Here is an 18253-nt window from a genome sequence, read left to right on the forward strand (position 1 = left end):
GAGATCATGACCTGAGCCGAAGTCAGACACTTAACTGACTGACTGAGCCACCCAGGTGCCCCTGAAAACAATTATTTTCGATCAGTGCTGGGCCTCTAGTATATGTTCAAGTTCTGGCTAATGAGCAATCCCATTTTCACATTCCATACGACTCGCTCACAAACAAATGCCACTTTGCTCCGGGAAAGAGCAAAACTCGGAAGCAGATGCAGCCCATCAGCGGTTCTCTCTGGCACGTTGGTAATGCAGGTGGTTTTTATTTCCTTCTATTTACTCACTGTAGTTTCTTATCATGCCATTTGACAATGCACTGCTCCTACAGCAAGAAATCCAAGGCCCCTTGTCCAGGTCTGCTGACCACGATCACAAGGGGACAGTCCCCTTTGCTAAAACCAGACCTGGGCTAATAAAAGATTTAGCAAAGTCTCAAAACCACAGATCTCGCATGGGCCGAATGTCCAGAGAATACATTCGTTTCCTGCGAATCAGTGGTTCTTAATCTTTTATATGTTTTAGAATCACAGGGAGAATTTACAAAACGAAATAAACCAAAGCAAACAAAACCACAACATATCCCTGGCCCCCACCCTAGGTATTCCAATTTGGAAAGGAAAGGCAGTAATTTGTATTTTTAACAAAAATACACTCTCCCGGCAGACTTTGGGCCACACTTTAACTGTGCTTTTTCATTTTCTACAATAGCATACAGAGCATTCAGTAACTATTTTTTGATGCTAAGATGGAAATCAACATAATGTATATACTTCTATTTTCCTCTCATGATGCCATCCAAGAGGTAAGAAATGAATATCTTTCCTTTTTTAAAAAAAAAACTTTTAATGTTTTATTTTTGAGAGAGAGAGAGAGAGAGAGACACGGAGGGAGGGAGGGGCAGAGAGCGAGGAGGACAGAAGATCCAAAGTGGGCTCTGTGCTGACAGCAGAGAGCCCAATGCAGGGCTTGAACTCATGAACCATGAGATCATGACCTGAGCCGAAGCGCAACGCTCAAACAACTGAACCACCCAGGTGCCCGTAAGGTCCTTCCTATGAATGTGGCAAGACAGATGGAATAAAACCCACAAATCCAAACAGCTTAAAAATGACAGGCAGAGTATTTTAACTAAAGCACAGGTTTTGGCTTTTGCTTTGCATTAACTCTTCATAACCTAGTAAGCCCTACTCACCAATCTCTGACCATCAAGCTGAATTTCTGACAGAATGAATTTCTAACGCATCATGCGATATCCTATCATAATTCTAGCTTTTGAATGAAACATCGTGTAAGAGGCTTAACTTGTTCTCCCAGTTCAAATGAATCAAAGCAAGCCCCAGCCCCAATGTGGGCCGTGTTGTGGGTTCGTCGTGAGGCTGCAGGGACCACAGGGTGAAGTCGGTTACGTCAAGGAGCTAGTGTATGTGAGAAAAAAGACAGCAACTGGACTTAATGTTCTTGCTACTTCTTTCCCGATGGCTTTCCGAGTTTCTAAAAGGATGTAGAACCCAGTCTCTTGCCACCTTCTTACTCTTTTTTTGAAAAATTTTTAATGTTTATTTTATTTTGAGAGAGACAAACAGACAGACAGACAGGGGTAAGTGGGGGAGTGGCAGAGAGAGAGAGAGGGAGATACAGAATCCAAAGCAGGCTCCAGGCTCTGAGCTGTCAGCACAGAGCCGGACGCGGGGCTCGAACCCACACACCACAGAGATCATGACCTGAGCCCAAGTCGGATGCTTAACCGACTGAGCCACCCAGGCGCCCCAACCATCTCCTTACTTTTGAAAATCCGCTCCACTTCCCCTACATTTGCAAAATGCCGCCGTATTTCCTTTCTTGCCAGAAGGAACCTGGCGGCAGCTGGAGGCCAAGGGGAAGACTACATGTGAGTGCACCTGTCTTTCACTGCTGGCATGTGACAACAGAAGGGAGACGCAGAGCATCGCTGAACTACCTGATTCAATGCTGCCCCCTGCTGGGGAGGACGCAGATCCATTCCCAACCAGTTTCCCACCTTTCCCGAAAGGTGCCAGCGATTTAATTAGCTACCAGCAAATGTTGACTGTTACTGAAAGAGGAGGTGAACGATACCCCTGACCTCTACAGCCCGTCACGCATAAGTCGGACGAACAAACAGCTTCCAATAATGGCTTCTCACTCCAAAACATGGGCTGAGAAATAACCTGGTGCAACCACAGGATGCAGAATTAAATGAAATTGAATTTAACCTCCTAAACCTTCTTTTAGTCCAAGCTCCCGTTTTAAATGAAAATGCCTAAAAATTATTCAAGAGAAGCTTTAGTGCCAGGCTGTGGAGGCAAAGGTTAGCCTTCTACGATTTATTTTGAATGGACTGTGACATCCAAGCTTACCAGGTTATCAAATTTCTTAGATATTTCAAAAATGGAAAATAAAACATTAGCAGGGGCAGCAAGAGTCTTCTGTACATTTTCCCAACGAAGCACAATTCGGTTTAAAACCCCAAACAGGACTTTTGTGGAGAAGGGTGCCCGGGCTCCCTTACTGCAAGCCACAACGTGAGGCACAGGGTGGGTGAAAAACTGCAGAAACTTCTGGCAGGAAAACTCTTAGAAGGATTCCCTTGATGCCCTCCAAAAGGTGCCACAATGGTGGTTCCAAACTGTTAAGGGATTACTTTAAGAAAGTGGCTCTCAAGTGGTGGTCCTGTGGCCAACAGCATCAGTACCACCTGGGACCCTGTTAGTTGACCCTCAACTTCACCTGAGCCCTGTGATTCTGGAAAACAGCAAAGGTAAGGAAACCTCCCCCCTACCCTTTTGTGTTCTGGAAATAGCTTACTGCAAAGACCACCCCCCCCCCCGCCATGACTCACCTAAGACTCACAGGAGTCCCCTTGATTACCTATGACAAGGTCAGACACAGGCCCTTCAAATTCACTTTTTTTGCCTGAAAAATGATTAGCTAACTGTCCATCAGTCAGAACAAAATGTCGGTTAATTAATCTTTGCCCGAACCTTTTTTGTTCCTCCAGGTCCTTGAACTTTTGGCCAGCCTACAACCCTTCCTCAAGGGCCCCTCTGGGTGGGAACAGGCTGGCCTCCAGTTAAAACACACTCTTGTCTGCAAGGCATTCAAGCCACGCTTTCACCCCTGTTCCCCATGCCTCCTTCTTTCCAGCCCACTTTGCTCCTCCCTATAAAAGAGACCCTCTTTTTGTCCAGCCACAGAGAACCTTGCAGATTCTACAGCCAGAGAATTTAGGTTATGAAGAGTTAATACAAAGCAAAAGCCAAAACCTGTGCTTTATTTAAAATATTCTGCCTGTCATGGCATGTGACCGCTATATGCCCGCCCATCCCCTGTTACAAAAGAACCTTTCTCCCCTTTGCAAAAAAGCATTTCCAACCGAGTCTCTCCTTGCTTGACCCACATGTGGTTTTTACTTGACGTGAAAATTACAAATTCTCGGGGCGCCTGGGTGGCTCTGTTAAACCTCTGATTTCGGCTCAGGTCATGATCTCGCGGTTCCTGTGGGTTTGAGGCCCGCATTGGGCTCTGTGCTGACAGCTCAGAGCTGGAGCCTGCTTAGAATTCTGTCTGCCCCCCCCCCCCACCTCCTCTGCTCGTGCTTTGTCTCTCTCCAAAATAAATGTTAAAAATTTTTTAAAAATAAAATTCTCGTGTCCCACCCCTGGGGCTTCTAAGTGAGAAGTGAGGGGTGTGAAGAGTGTGATGTCTAGAAATCAATTTCCGAACACACGTTCCAGGCACCATTTGAGAACCACCGATTTACAGCCATCCCTCTAAAGGTCTGGTAAGTGCCTTCAACACTTAAACGCCGATCCACCTGTGTTTCACTCAGGGGTGCTTAAACACAAGCTGCTTCCGAGGCTCCACGTGGGCGCGATTTTAGCGAATCCCCACCCCAGGACCCCTTTTCTCGTGAAGTCATTTCCAGATGGCAAGCAAGGCCACGCGCGCAGCTGGAGCCCAAACCCGCGCGTACTTACATCTCCATCCACCGGCCTCTGGTCGTCACAATCCCTGGTGGGGCTAATGTCCTGGCGCATGACCCAGATGGGCTCTTTGGGCTCGTCGGGGGTGTAAGGCGAACGGATGGTCCTGGTTTTCACCTCCTCGATGGCCTCTTTGATGTCCTTGATGGCCAGCGAGATGGCATCCCTTTTCTCCTTGCTGTACCGCTGCCCCGCCTCGCCGCCCGCGGTGCCCGCCGCCCGCTGCTGCCCCGCCAGCGCCTGCAGCTCGGGGCTGTCAGGGCGGCCCCCGCCCGGGGTAGGGGCGCGCTCCAGGTCCTGCTCGGCCTCTGGCATGTCCTCGGCCGCCTTGTCGAGGCTCTGCGAGCTCATGCTCTGTTTGACCTCGGCCACAATCTGATCGATGTCCTCCTCCTGCTCGTAGCTGTCCATACGCGGGTAGGGCGCGAACTCCGCCTCCTTCTCGGGGCTGTCGGACTCGCCGTCGGAGCGCTCGTCGTAGTGGTGCAGCCGCGCGCCCAGGGCCTCCTGGCGATACGCGGCGGCCTCGTCGCGCTCCTGCTCGTACAGCCGCAGCCCGTCGCGCGCCTCCAGCTCGGGCGCGTCCCCGATCTCCTCGTACACGTGCTCCTGGAGGCCCCCGTAGTCGGCATAGGGCTCGGCGTAGGGCTCGTCCTCGCCGCGGTGGAACAGCCGGTGCGTGTACACGTAGCCCGAGTAGGCCGCGTTCATCGCCTCCTCGTGCTCCAGCGAGTGGAAGTGCAGGTGGTTGGGCAGCGCGCGGCGGTGCGTGGCCTCGGCGTGCTCGGCCTCCGCCTGCTCCGTGTACTCCTCGGCCTCGGGCCGGTACTGCACGGCGTAGGCGCTCTCGTCCTCGGGGTCCTGCGCGCGCTCCGCGTCGTAGCCGTCGCGGGCCGCGGCGATCACGTCGCCCTCGGCCGTGTCCGTGTGGTTGTGGAAGCCACTCTCCGTGCTGGCCGAGCGCGCCAGGCACTCCCCGCGCTCCTCCTCCTCCTGCTGCCCCGGCGGGGCGCGAGGGTCCTCGACGGCGCGCCCGCGCCCGGGGCGGCCCGCATAGCGCTGCTGCTGCTCCTCCACCTCGGGGTGCTCCAGGTCAGCCTCCACCGACTCGTTCACCTCCCCGCCTGCCGCCTCGTCGGTCACCTCCACCTCCGCGGAGCCCTCCAAGTGGTTCATGGTGGGCGTCGGGCCGGCTGGGAGAGAGGCTGGGCCAGAGGCTGGGCCGGCTCACTGCGTGCTCATTTTGCTCCACCCGGCTGGGAAGACAAGAAGGGGAGGGGCTGTTAACGAGCTTCACACTGTTCTGGGCTGAGCACCCAGAGAAACCCTAAAAACAGCTGCTATCGACCCCTTCTGAATCCGGGTCAATTAAAAAAAAAAGATTGCAAATTTAAACTCAGCCCGACAGCACACAGTTCATTTTCTGCATTGCATGTATCGTAATTTGTAATTACATATCTACTTGTCTAATTGCTTGCTGGCTTTCTCCTTTCCCCACCCCTCAGACTGAGAGCCTCGCGAGCGGTTTGTTTTCCCTCCACCAAGCTTACTATTCAGGTTCCATTTCTGATGCATATGAATAAAGAGTACTACTAAATTGAATGAGCCAATTGACACATTTTCCATCTGCTAAGGGATAAATCTCTCCAAATTAAACTAGGATCCTGGATACTTTAGAAACGGTTCTTTAAATAAATTTCAAGGGGAAAAAAATCATCTCGAAATGTTTTGAGCTATTGCTGTCAATACAAATATACAGCCATTCGGAGGCAGGCTACCTACCCTCAGAGGGTTCTTGTCCTGTCTGTCATTACCGGCTCTGTTACCTGGGACCGGTGGCTTAATTTTCTGAGCCTCCACTGTGAGAACCCACTCATTTCCTACAGCTGTTCCACGGGGCAAAGACTCTGTGGTCAAGTAAGTTTGGGAAATGCTGACTTACAGTTGACTTTTCATTGTGAAGAATCTAGGAGTAAGACACAAGATGTGGGGGTTCCCAAATTTGTGTGACTAGGAACCCACCCCACACTTTTTTCCCCTAGAGGCCAATGTTCTGACAAATACACGTAAAGAAACACTAACTAGTGTACTTCCCATATACCCTGGACCTAAAAATTCTTTGACTCTATGAATTACCATGATAGCCGGTACTGGGTATGTGAAAATTATGGCTAATTTCTTAAAAATATGGGTATGTCTCCGGCGCCTGGGTGGCTCAGTCAGTTAAGTGCCCAGCTCTTGACTTCCTTGGCTCAGGTCATGATCTCATGGTCGTGGGATCGAGCCCTACATCGGGCTCCACGCTGAGCATGGAGGCTGCTTGGTCTCTTTCCCTCTCTCTCTGCCGCCTCCCCTCCCACCCCCCAAATAAGCAAACATTCAAAAAAATATAGGTATGTCTCTACCTATTTCCAGAGAAACCTGTAGAGACAGATTTGGTTTCAACTTCTCTCACTTATTCTTATCACATATTATTATGCTTATTTATGGCATAATGTGTCCAGTGTATTGAAATAAATATAAAGGATGTACAGAATAACAAAAACAGGTAGGATCCGTATGATTTCAAGACACCTGCAATATATGGGTTCAATAATAAGTAGGCTTTTCTTATAGTGTTCTTTTGGAGAACCCACGTTACAATTGGACAAAATGGATGGGCATGAACTCTTTTTTAAAATTATTTTTTAATGTTATTCATTTTTGAGAGAGAGTGAGTGAGCACAAGCAGGGGATGGGCAGAGAAAGAGGGAGACGGGAGAATCTGAAGCAGGCTCCAGGCTCTAAGCTGACAGCACAGCTGTCGAACTCATGAACCGTGAGATCATGACCTGAGCCGAAGTGGGACGCTTAACCGAATGAGCCACCCAGGCGCCCTGGGATGTGAACTCGTTAATGGAGCTAGCAGAAAGCTCCAGGAGGCATTTGATTGACTGCCTAATATTGCAATGGAATACATTCTACTCAGCTCCCCACCACAACCATGGGAATTTCCTTCCAGCACTATGACAATCTCAGCAGTAAAGGAGAGCATTTGGAGCTACCAAGTTCACCTTTAAGCAGAAATATCCTCTTCCCCCATTTTTTCATGGATCCACCCCCTTCCCTCCCCTTGGCTGACTGACACGCCAGAAGAAAACAATGATGGTTTACTAGAGATGGTCAATCCTTCTTGCTTGCTTTCCTTGACAGGAGTCCCACTTCATACAAATGAGACCCAGTCTCCTCATGAAAATTGTGGCCTCTCCTCACTAATGCCTGAGAAGAGGAACTAGGCCTAGGCATGAGAAAGTTTTCCAAAAGCAAGTACGAGGCTCTGTTCAGACTTTGATGGATGGTTAATGCTTTGAACAGAAGAGGCAGGTATTGGTGCTGAGGCCCCTGGTTCAGTGGCCTCGCAGGGATCATGGAAAATACAAAACAAATATCCAGTTGAGTACAACACATAGACAAGAACAGTGTACCCACATTTCCTTTATGAAGACTCTCTGGATAAGACAACAAATTAAAAACTAATGTACAAATCTCAGTCTCACAGACACAAAGCAAGCGTTCACAGAGAGGGATCCTGAACATACCAAACACTTCCCTGGGTACCATTATCCTGAGATATGTCAGCCGTGTGTGGTTAGTGCTGAAAATACAATAAAAAGCAGACAACGCATGTGAATGGCCAATGCAACAATTCATGATAACCACATGTTATCATGTGATTATGATAACACTGTCTCCAGTGAAAATAGATTTTACTGATGAACATCTATTGATATATGTATTAAAAAGAAGTTTTAGTTTATTCTGGGTAAAAATGGCAAACGGTGCCCTCTCCTAGAGCACTTACTGATTCAGTGGAGATGGGGTTTCTATGCACGTATGTACACAAAATCATGGCCAAGAAATTTACAAGAAGCCCACCCTCTGGGGGGAAATACCGTTAAAATAATGTTGTAGCATACCATGGAGATTTCTAAGTGCATTGTCCTCATACCCCCATCCCCCAGCCTCAGGGGAGTATTTATTCATGGAGTATTTATATTTCATTCAGTGTCACAGTTTCAAGAATATAGTTTGGGTTGTGATCTTGGCAAGGTGAATTAAAATCTTTAAAAGGTAACATACCTTCACCTCAGCAGTACTACTTAGAGAAATCTAAAGGGAAAAACTCAAATGTGGACAAAGACCTTTTTCACGGTATGTGCTTAAAAAGCAAAGAATCTCGTCCCCTCACCTCCTTCCCCAAACTGATGACCAAGTCCATTGTTTTCCTACCTCCTGCATCACCCTCACTGCCACTGTCTTGCCTTGGTCTGTCTCACCTACACAATTATTTCCTTGGCTAATGTCTCAGCCCCCTCCAGACCATTTTCCCCAGGGCTAGCTGGATGATCTTTCCAAAATACAAATCTGAAGCCCATAACCCTATTTCTCAGACTCTTTAATGGTTCCCCTCTGGTGCACGGTACAAATGCTTAGCCAACTCTACCAGGCACTCAAGGCATTTTTACCCCATGACTTATTTAATCCTCACTCTAGCCTATGAAGAGAGTCCTCTTCTACCCTCTTTCTAGGGAGAATTATCAGCTATTTTAAAACTGTGGAAATGGGGGTCCCTGGGTGGCTCTGTCAGTTAAGCATCTGGCTCTTCATCTTGGCTCAGGTCATGATCTCACGGTACATGAGTTGGAGCCCCGCGTTGGGCTCTGTGCTGATGGCACAGAGCCTGCTTGGGATTTTGTCTCTCCTTCTTTCTGCCCTTCACCTACTTGTTCTCTCTCTCTCTCTCTCTCTCTCTCTCTCTGTCAAAATAAATACAAAAACTAAAACTGAGGAAATGGAGGCACCATGGGGGTAGGTGATTGCCCCGGGACACATAAGCCATGGAGATGCTGGAAATGGCACCTACCCTCACTGTCCAGCTTTAGCTCTTCATTCTTGAGTCCTACTCCCTGCAAACAAAGCCCAAGAGCCACATCACTCCTCCAGCATCATGCCACACTTCACCAGCACCCCATATTCTAACACCCCTAGTGCTGACCCTAACTGCCTTCCCTACTCTCAGCATATTTTTCACCTAGATTTGGTAAATCTTTCTCATTTTCGGTGAATCTTTCTTGTCTTCCCCAGAGCAAGCTCACACCTGAGGACTGTCTATTATATGCCAGCCTCCATGCAATGTTCTAGGCACTGGGGCAGAGTGGTGACCAAGGTAGACAGGCTTCTCTGATTCTTGAAGCCTCCACTTTATGCATGGGGTGGGGGGAAAGGGGAGGGAGATGAAGAGAAAAGAGAGGGGAACAGACAGTGATTATGTAAGTACATAAACAGGATAGGTCCGAATAGTGAAATGTCTTACGAAGAAAATGAAACAGTGAAGGCATAGCAGGTCACCAAGAAGAGGGAGTTATGTAGATAGTGGCCAGAGGAGGTGATGTTTGAGCTGGGGCCCGAATGATAAGGAAGGGGGCGGCTGTGTAAAAATCTGAGGGCAGGGCCATGAGCAAGAAGGCACTTGCTATGTTCAAGGGCAGAAGCAATGTTTGTGAGTGCAAAAGGGGTGGTGTGGATGGAAATGAGGATGGGGAGATGGAAAGCGCTGGCAAGGCTGGTACATCATGGTAAAGAGTTGGGATTTTATCTCAAGTGTATTGGTATGCCATTGACTGGTTTCAATCAGCTGAGTAATAAGGTTTAATTAACCCCTCACTTTGTCCCCACTTTACTTTGTCTATAATATACACACACACACACACACACACACACACACAAGATATGTGTATACGTGTGTGTATATATATATGTATATATATATATGTATATATATATGCCAGGCATATATATCACATATATACGTGAGATATATATATATATATATATATATATATATATATATATACAGCACCTGTCACACTAAGCAACAATTCTTTATAAATAAGAAGTCCTTAGGAAAAGACGGCTTGTCACTTATCTTTGATTCCCCACTGATAAGCACAGAGGGTGCACAGTTGGTAGTCAATGATGTTTTAGTGATTAAAAGGAAAAAATCTGTTTGCCCCCAGTATTTGGGGCCCTCTGGCCATTGGCATGCTTAGCCTCTGGAGAACTCATTTCTTCTTTCTCTCATGAATCTTTGCTGCCCTCATTCACCCACGCACCTCCTCCACTTTCCTTTTCCCTTTTTTTAAGTAAACAAAATTATTTTTATTTGAGAGAGAGAAAAAAAGAGAGTAGGCCTGGGAGAGGAGCAGAAACAGAGAGAGAAAATCCCAAGTAAGCTTCATGCTCAGCGTGGAGCCCAACACAGGGCTCAATCCCACGACCCTGAGATCATGACCTGAGCTGATACTAAGAGTCGGACGCTCAACCAACTGAGCCACCAGGTGCCCCTCCTCTACCTTCTTCTGATTCTGTAAGTTCCCAAAGAACTCTAGCAATCCAGTGTTTTCCTACATTTGAACGTATTGATCCAGTTGGCATTTATTAGATATGTATCAGGTAGCACGCAAAGGCAAAAAGCCTAGAAGAGTTTCTAATGCATGGTTCCAGGCTTTAAGGGCAGATGGCTCTAATAATTATAATACCTGCTGATAATGATAATACTTGTACAAAATAGAAATAGGTTCAAGCCACCAAAGGAGCCTACAGTTAGAACAACAACCACATCTGCATCCCCTTAGTGAGTCATATGAGTGCTGCAGTTCTTACAGGGTCTGATGTCATGAGCTCTTAAGCATCTGAGAACTGAGGCCTGGGAGAAGAGTGCCTTCATCCAATCAATGGCCTTGACTAGGACCCTTGTGCCTCTGGAGGCTAGGGCAAAGGGAGGAGAAGCAGCTGGATGAAGAAAATCAGTCCCCCTCTACAAAAATGTTGTGTGATCTGGAAGACAGAGGCAAGACAGTCCTCCTGCAGGAGCTCCAACACAACATGAAGAGGGGTTTCTGTGCTGTCCTCGCTCTAGGACTGAGGGAATCCAGGCTGCCTGTGGTGAAGTACGGGTGCCTTTCTAGCCCTTAGTACTGGAATGTTCTACAGCCAGCTAGAAAAGGTTAACAAAAGAAAGGAACTCCGCTGCAGTGCACCATTTATAAATAGAACATTTCACAATTCAGCAGCTGAATCCAGGTATCTCAGACTGTTAGCTGAGACTCATGTTGGTTTGGGATTAATGGAAGGGAAGGCTGTAAATGACTTTGGTTGATCTGTCCTTAAGGAGTCATTGATAAGAATTTAAAATAGACTGTCCCTTTTAACATTTTCAGAAGTAGTTTTAGAAAATAGGTCTGACTGAAGACAAAATGCACTGTGAAAAATAACAAAAGAAGTCCTATCAGGTGGTTAGCATGGAGGTCTGGGAGACAGTGATACAGGTGGAAGGAAAACATGTGGCGGTGGGGGGCAGAGACACAGGAAAAGAATAGGACTGATGGTACTTCTTCCCCCCATCCTCTCCCCTGGGGGGAAGAAAGCTAGAAAGAACAGTATGATTCCGTGTATTTGTTTTTATATTTTTGTGTACATTTAAGAAGTACAAATAGCTCCTGTAGACTTAAGGAATGTTGCTCATTGTCTCATGCCAGGGTTGGAAGGAGAGTCCTATTTCTTTGGACTGTAACCTGTCCTAATCCACCTGCATCCATGTCCATCCACATACATTTCCTGTCAACACGATGTCTGCCACCAAGCCACTGCAGGGGCTGCTGATGCCCCTGAGGCCGTGGTAATATATTAATCTCCAAAATAACAATCAGTTCTGGTTGCCGAACAGGATTGTGCCCTCAATGCTGTATGCGTACATGCACACACACACACACCCCATCCACACAGGCTGGGAGATTAATGGTTCTCATTAAAAAAAAAAAAAAGGTGACAGAATAAGAATACCCAGGTATTCTTACCCATCATCCCTACTCTATAAATATGTTTTCCTTCTAGAAGTTAGATCAACTGCGAATCCAAAGGACAACGAGAACCCCATGGAAATCAACTTTCTAAACTCAATGCATCTATTTACACGGGTGACAGATAGAAGACAGAAATTTAAAAAATAGAGTTCATTAAAGCTTAATCTCCTTTGATTCATTTGGAAATTAAATGTAATGATACTGGGAGCTAAGATGGATAGAGAACACACATTTCTCCATCCTAAAATCATTTCCAGTTTAAATAGATTCACATGGTCAGGAAAGCCTCCTTACACAGCACATCTTACCCAAGTGAAATATTATTTTGTTTCCCTGGATATTCCTGTGCCTGAAATTGGGAAGCTTGGCTTGATAGATAGTACTGGTAATGATTTCAGAGTGAGGTGAGCACTTGCACCCAAGGAGTATTGCTGAATGGCCAGATGTCAACCAGGGTGAGGTCTCTGTGGTTGGAACGCAGGGCTGTGTCCTTGACCCTGTTCTGCTTTGCAGAGAACATGTGGGCTGGACATCCTCAGTTTCCCTTGCAGGTGGCCCACTCCAAATGGCTTTACATGATGGCTCCCTTCCATTTTCTTCAGGCTTATGGGTGGTAGGGGTGGTGGGGATCTCTCTATTCAACTATCTGCCTATCTGCATATTATCTAATTTGAGTTCCCCATCTATTACCTGCTGGGACCCTGATACCAAATGTGTGATGCCCATGTTGTCAGATGACAAAAAAATCACTTAAAGACAGATGTAAAACAATAAATACTAGAGCTATAGTAAACATCACGGAGGTGGCACCCTAATGGGAAATAGTATACCAGGCTCTGCTGTGTCTTCTCAGCCCCACTGTACTCCTTCTCCAGAGACTACATGGGATCAGGGAATTGACATGGAAAACCCACACAGGAAACATTATGGGCATAAAAGACTGTCTGCCTGTCTGTCTGTCTTGTCTGGGCCTCCACCTCTACATTTCTCCTCTTCCAAGGACAGAAGCCACTTGACATCGTATTGCCAGAGTCTGTCAACTGCAGGCATAGCCTGTTCTCAGTCTCTATTCAGTCCTAATTTGAGACCTAGCTTTCCCCCTCACTCCAGAATTAGGATCTGGCCTCTGATCTTCCATCCAGTGATTCAATTTATTCCCCTGGGCACAGACTGCCCCAAAGTTGGCTGCTTCAACACCATGGATACCCCATTTTCTGGGTCAAGAACGCTAATGGCTTTTTTGGATGGCCACTCATTGATGGTCCCCATAGCCTTTAGAGATGGTGGAATGCCTACTGAATTAAACTTTCATCCACACATGCAGCTGAACTTGTCTTTCAGCACCTGCCCAACAATAGGTGGGTGGTTTCTTGTCCTGTTTCAAGGCCATTGCCTTTGCTCAGAATGCTTTGGCTACTCCTTTATTGCAAACAGCTTTCAAAGTCAATTTCTGGGATATGAAGTTAACAGCAAATTGTTCCCAGTATTCTATTCTAATATAAAGTCTGTTGATTTTTGCCATCAAAGGATTATCCCTCCCCTCATTTACAAGAGTTGGCTAGGAATGGCGCTTGATATTCTTCAAATATCAAAGTTATGTCTAAAGGATGTCATCATCCATACACTTAATGAGATATCGTAGTGGTTAAGGGGACAGGTGTGGGTGGCAGACTGCCTCCACCGCAACATGGTTTCATCACTTGTGATGCATCACCACTTTCTTTGACTTTGGATAACTTATAGCAAATGATCGAATTTTATCATTTCTAAAATGGGGATAGTACTTGCATCACAGGGTTATTGGATGATACGACTTATATATATAACACACAACAGTGCCTGATACATTGTAAGTGCTACCTGAGATTCATTAGCGTATTTTCTGCACACATCATAATTAGTATTTCGCAGATCAATACATAGTTTTTAGAAAGCAAAAAAAAATATTAAAACCAATGACGCTAATATAAATGCATTGAGCACATGGTACCCTTATTATTACTCTTTCCCAAAGAAGTCTATGTTGGGATGGAAAATAAGTATTTAAGCTACTTCTAATCATCTTGAAGTAAGGCTGGGCATAAACAAATCCACCAAATAATAATCACAAACCCGACTATGCGTGTAGACCAATACACGTGGTGCTCTCCATACTGTGTTTCTTACCCTCACTACAGTCCCAGGGGGAATTACTGTCCCCAACTGCTAATTTTGTTTTTGTTTTTGTTTGTTTTGTTTTTTCATTGGGGCTTTAACCCCAATGAAATTTTGTTTTATTTATTTTTGTTTTATTTTGTCAATTTTGTTTTATTTATTTTTTTAATTTGTTATATAATTTATTGTCAAATTGGTTTCCATACAACACCCAGTGCTCATCCCAACAGGTGTCCTCCTTAATGCCCATCACCCACTTTCCCCTCTCCCCCACCCCCATCAACCCTCAGTTTGTTCTCAGTATTTAAGAGTCTCTTATGGTTTGCCCCCTTCCCTCTCTGTAACTTTTTTTTCTCCCCTTCCCCTCCCCCCGAGTCTTCTGTTAAGTTTCTCAGGATCCACATATGAATGAAAACATATGGTATCTGTCTTTTTCTGCCTGACTTATTTCACTTAGCATAATACCCTCCAGTTCCATCCACGTTGCTACAAATGGCCAGATTTCATTCTTTCTCACTGCCAAGTAGTATTCCATTGTATATATAAACCACATCTTCTTTATCCATTTGTCAGTTGATGGACATTTAGTCTCTTTCCATAATTTGGCTGTTCCCAACTGCTAATTTTGAAACAGAAGCTCAGATGGCTTAAATAACTTGTCCAAGGTCACTCAGTGCTCAAAGGGTTGGCTGTAGATTCGTCTGGATCTCACTGTTCATGTTTTTCTTATTACATTTTACTGAGCATATAAAGTGATGTGATTGATTTTTTTTAAACAAACATCAAAATTGGGGTAATCCCGTTTAGAATAGTCACCTTGGCAGATTCTATACTCACATGTTCCAAGGGCACTCACTGCCTTTGCTCAAAACACTTTGGCCACTCCTCTATTGGAATTGATTTCAAAGTTAATTTAAAGGTTTTGAAGCTACCAGCAAATCGTTTTCAATATTCTATACTCATACTTAGTTATATTTAATTTCTGACCTCAAAGGGTATCATCCAGATTTATTATCCACCTAATTTACAAGATTGGGCTGTGAATGCTGTTTGATGTTCTCCGAATATCAAATCTATCCCTAAAGGATGAAGGTGTGCACCAGCCAAGATTATTAAAAAGACTTCAAGCTCTGAAGTCAATTCCAAAAGATGGCTTAAAAATTGTTTGGCCAATGGCCACATCTTTACCATAAGCTTTTATCTTTGCAGGTAACCAGAGGGCCAGAGGTCGTCCGAATGAATGCATTCTTGTGTAATTACCGCAAAATCAGGTTCATTACTTTCACCCGCCTTGAAATCTGTACAATTGCCAACACTAACTGGGCAGGGAAATTAATTCATCTTCTTGGAATAATTCAGTCGTGCCAATCCAAGAGCCCTGATCACAACCCAGCCTTTGATTAAAGAGAAAAATCTGAATTTCTGCAGACTTCCTTATTGTCTGGCTCTTCATCTAGCATTTTAACAATTGAATCATTCATTCATCATTCTTATTTCATTAAAACACAGGAAATAAGCTTAAGGCAGTCACAGAAACTCAGAGGGGAAATCTTGCAAATTTTCTAGAAAATTCAAGGAATGTTTTCTGCAAATCAAAGCCGATTAAAAGTCTATCTGAATTTTTGTGAAAGGCACCCGGTATAAAATCACACATATCTGCATAATCCATATGTATTGAGGGTTTAATAGACTTAGCATTCTTTTTTCTGTTACAATCTCCTTTTTCACGCCCCTATTCAACTTCTTTTCCTTACCCCCCACTACATTTACTATCTCTGTTGCTACATTACACTGAGTTCAGGAGTATTAAATCACCAGTTGTAAGCAATCTGGCTCATTGTCCCAATATTTCTGTTATTACACAGAAAGCCATGCACACTCAGCACTATAGTGTTAAAGATAGTAAATCTCTAAAATCAGTTCAGCTACGTTAGTTTTCAGAGGCTCATTACTTCACACTGCAAAAGTACATGGAAACAGGGGAATATCAGGCTGAGGATGAACTGAACAGTAATTCATTAAAATGGAGTCTTTCCTTTGAGATCACATCACCTCAAATTTACTGCTACTGTTACTTTGACAAATTATTTGGCTCATTAGAGTGTCAGGTAACTTGCTTCTCTCAATCCCCTCAAGTTTTCTGTAGCTTCCTCTAGCATTTTCCTTCTCCAGATTCACACCAGAATAGCAGCCACGATCCCAGTTATAAAGCTTTGGGTAAAATTCTTGTTTCCAAGGTTCTTTTTTTTTTGCAGATCAAGAAAGCAGCCTGGGGTCTGCTGGCCGTCATCCTCAAACATTTTTTTCAGCTATACCTCAAATCTGATATGCAAGGACTAAACGAGATGATAAAAAAGAGTAAATTCAGAAAGGTTTCCTCTTGACACGTCAGCTTCCCAAAGAACAAAACTCCCAAAGAACAAGACCCATTAAGCCACAATTAAGTAGCAATATTGGTAGTGACTTGAATTTGAATTTGACGAGCCAGAAATTCCATACTGATTCAAAGCCTCCTATGACAATCAGCTCTCTTAATCAGTCGTGTTAGCAAAAAGTTAATAGGGAAAGAAACATAATGTGGGGGAAGAAGAAAATGACTTTCTCTTCAAAATGATTCATGGATCATCTGGAAACTCTTCAGAGTTCATTGGACATGTTGACAAGAACGTGAAGAGATAGGATGTCTTCACTTCATACTGGTGTTTATATGGTTCTAGTTAGCTAACTGCATGTAGGCCCCAAATCCAGACATTGAAAGCATGGTTTTCTACCACCCAGAGCCTTCCAGTCACCTAAACGTGAGAGACTCCTAAGGAAATTATTTTAAATTTGCTTAATGAAAAAATGGTGTTGATTTTAGTGAAGGTGTCACAGAGAAGGCAGAGGTTAAGAGATTATATCGCATATCACTACCCCCCAAAACTCATTGGTTAATTTTCACCCATCTTCTTTTTCAGTCATCAGCTTTAGGGAGTCCCTCTCACGAACGTTCCTCTATAGTCCCGAGTCTTTATGATTCTTGTCCCTTTCTTCTGGATCATCACAGCCCAAGAGGAACATAATGTGAATCACGCATGTAATTTGAAAATATCTACAATCACGTTGAAAAAGGTAAAGGAAGTAAAATTAACTTTAATATTTTAGCTACCTCCCGTATCCAAAATATTATCATTAAACATATGATCAGTATAAACAACTAGTACTGAGACAACCTACATTCTTTTTTTTCCTACTAAGTCATCAAAATCCAATTTTGCACTTACGGCATATCTCAGTTAGGACTAGCCACATCTCAAGCGCTCAATAACCCTATGTGGCTGGTGGCTACTTATTGGATCACACAGTTCTACATCTTCCTTCTGGGCTTCCCGAACTCTCCCTTTTTCTTTTGCAGAACAATTTGCTTGTGTTCAAGCTCTCCCCAAAGTGTATGCCGTCACCCTCCTCCATCACCCTGTTCAACAAACAAAAGACTCTCCAGTTATCAGAATTTTCCCTCCAAATAAAAGGAGATTATCTATAACAAATAAACGAATGAGTGAAAAGTTTGCTTGTTGCTGTGGCCCAGGACCAAGTCCTATACTGCCTGGTCATCATCATCAGTCTCCCAAGGGGACTGGTCCCATATTCCTCTCCCCCAATCTTCACCACTGTCCTTTAAGCTGAGCTCTCTTTGGTGCCCAGTGCAGGGCCGCTTATACTTGCTCCTCTCCCCTCTCCATCACTCCCTTTCCCCTTTGTCCCCCCAAAAGATAACCTTCAGGCTCACAGCCATACTAACCCACAGCTCCTGCCCTTCAGCACCTGGGGTCTCTACTCACAGGGAACAGCAGTTGTTCAAAGATTTCTCAAACAGGCAATGAGGCTCTGGAGAAGCCAGGCAGAGTAAGAACACAGAGAACCCTTTCCTCTCACCTGGAGAAGGGGTGGCAGAACAAGGCGAAAGAGAATCCCGGGGATTAGGGAATCGAGTCATAGGCAGCCGAACATACTGGTTAAGAATATAACATGGAGGTTCAAATATTCAAGTTCAATTCCAGCGCTCACTGGCCAGGTGACCTTGGGCAAGTCACTTAACCTTACTGTGCCTCAGTTTCCTCTTCTCTAAATGGAGGTAATGGTAGCACCTACCTCTTGGGGTTATTGGAGAATTAAACGAGTTAATGTAGCAGGAGGAACAGAATAAAATATGCTTGTCAACTC

General features: G+C 45.0%; 1 protein-coding gene across 6 annotated transcripts in view; it reads right to left on the minus strand.

The window, feature by feature from the left end:
* The window catches only part of APBA1 (amyloid beta precursor protein binding family A member 1), a 206236-nt gene that overhangs the window by 64091 nt on the left and 123892 nt on the right, over window positions 1–18253 (minus strand). For all 6 annotated transcript variants that reach the window (XM_043566565.1, XM_043566569.1, XM_043566568.1 and 3 more), the window contains exon 2: window positions 3990–5251. In XM_043566565.1, coding sequence (XP_043422500.1) covers window positions 3990–5171 — 1182 coding nt within the window. In that variant the 5' untranslated portion in view covers window positions 5172–5251. The remainder of the gene's footprint in view (window positions 1–3989; window positions 5252–18253) is intronic.

This window comes from Prionailurus bengalensis, chromosome D4 (genome assembly GCF_016509475.1).
Source record: "Prionailurus bengalensis isolate Pbe53 chromosome D4, Fcat_Pben_1.1_paternal_pri, whole genome shotgun sequence".
Taxonomy (NCBI): Eukaryota; Metazoa; Chordata; class Mammalia; order Carnivora; family Felidae; genus Prionailurus; species Prionailurus bengalensis.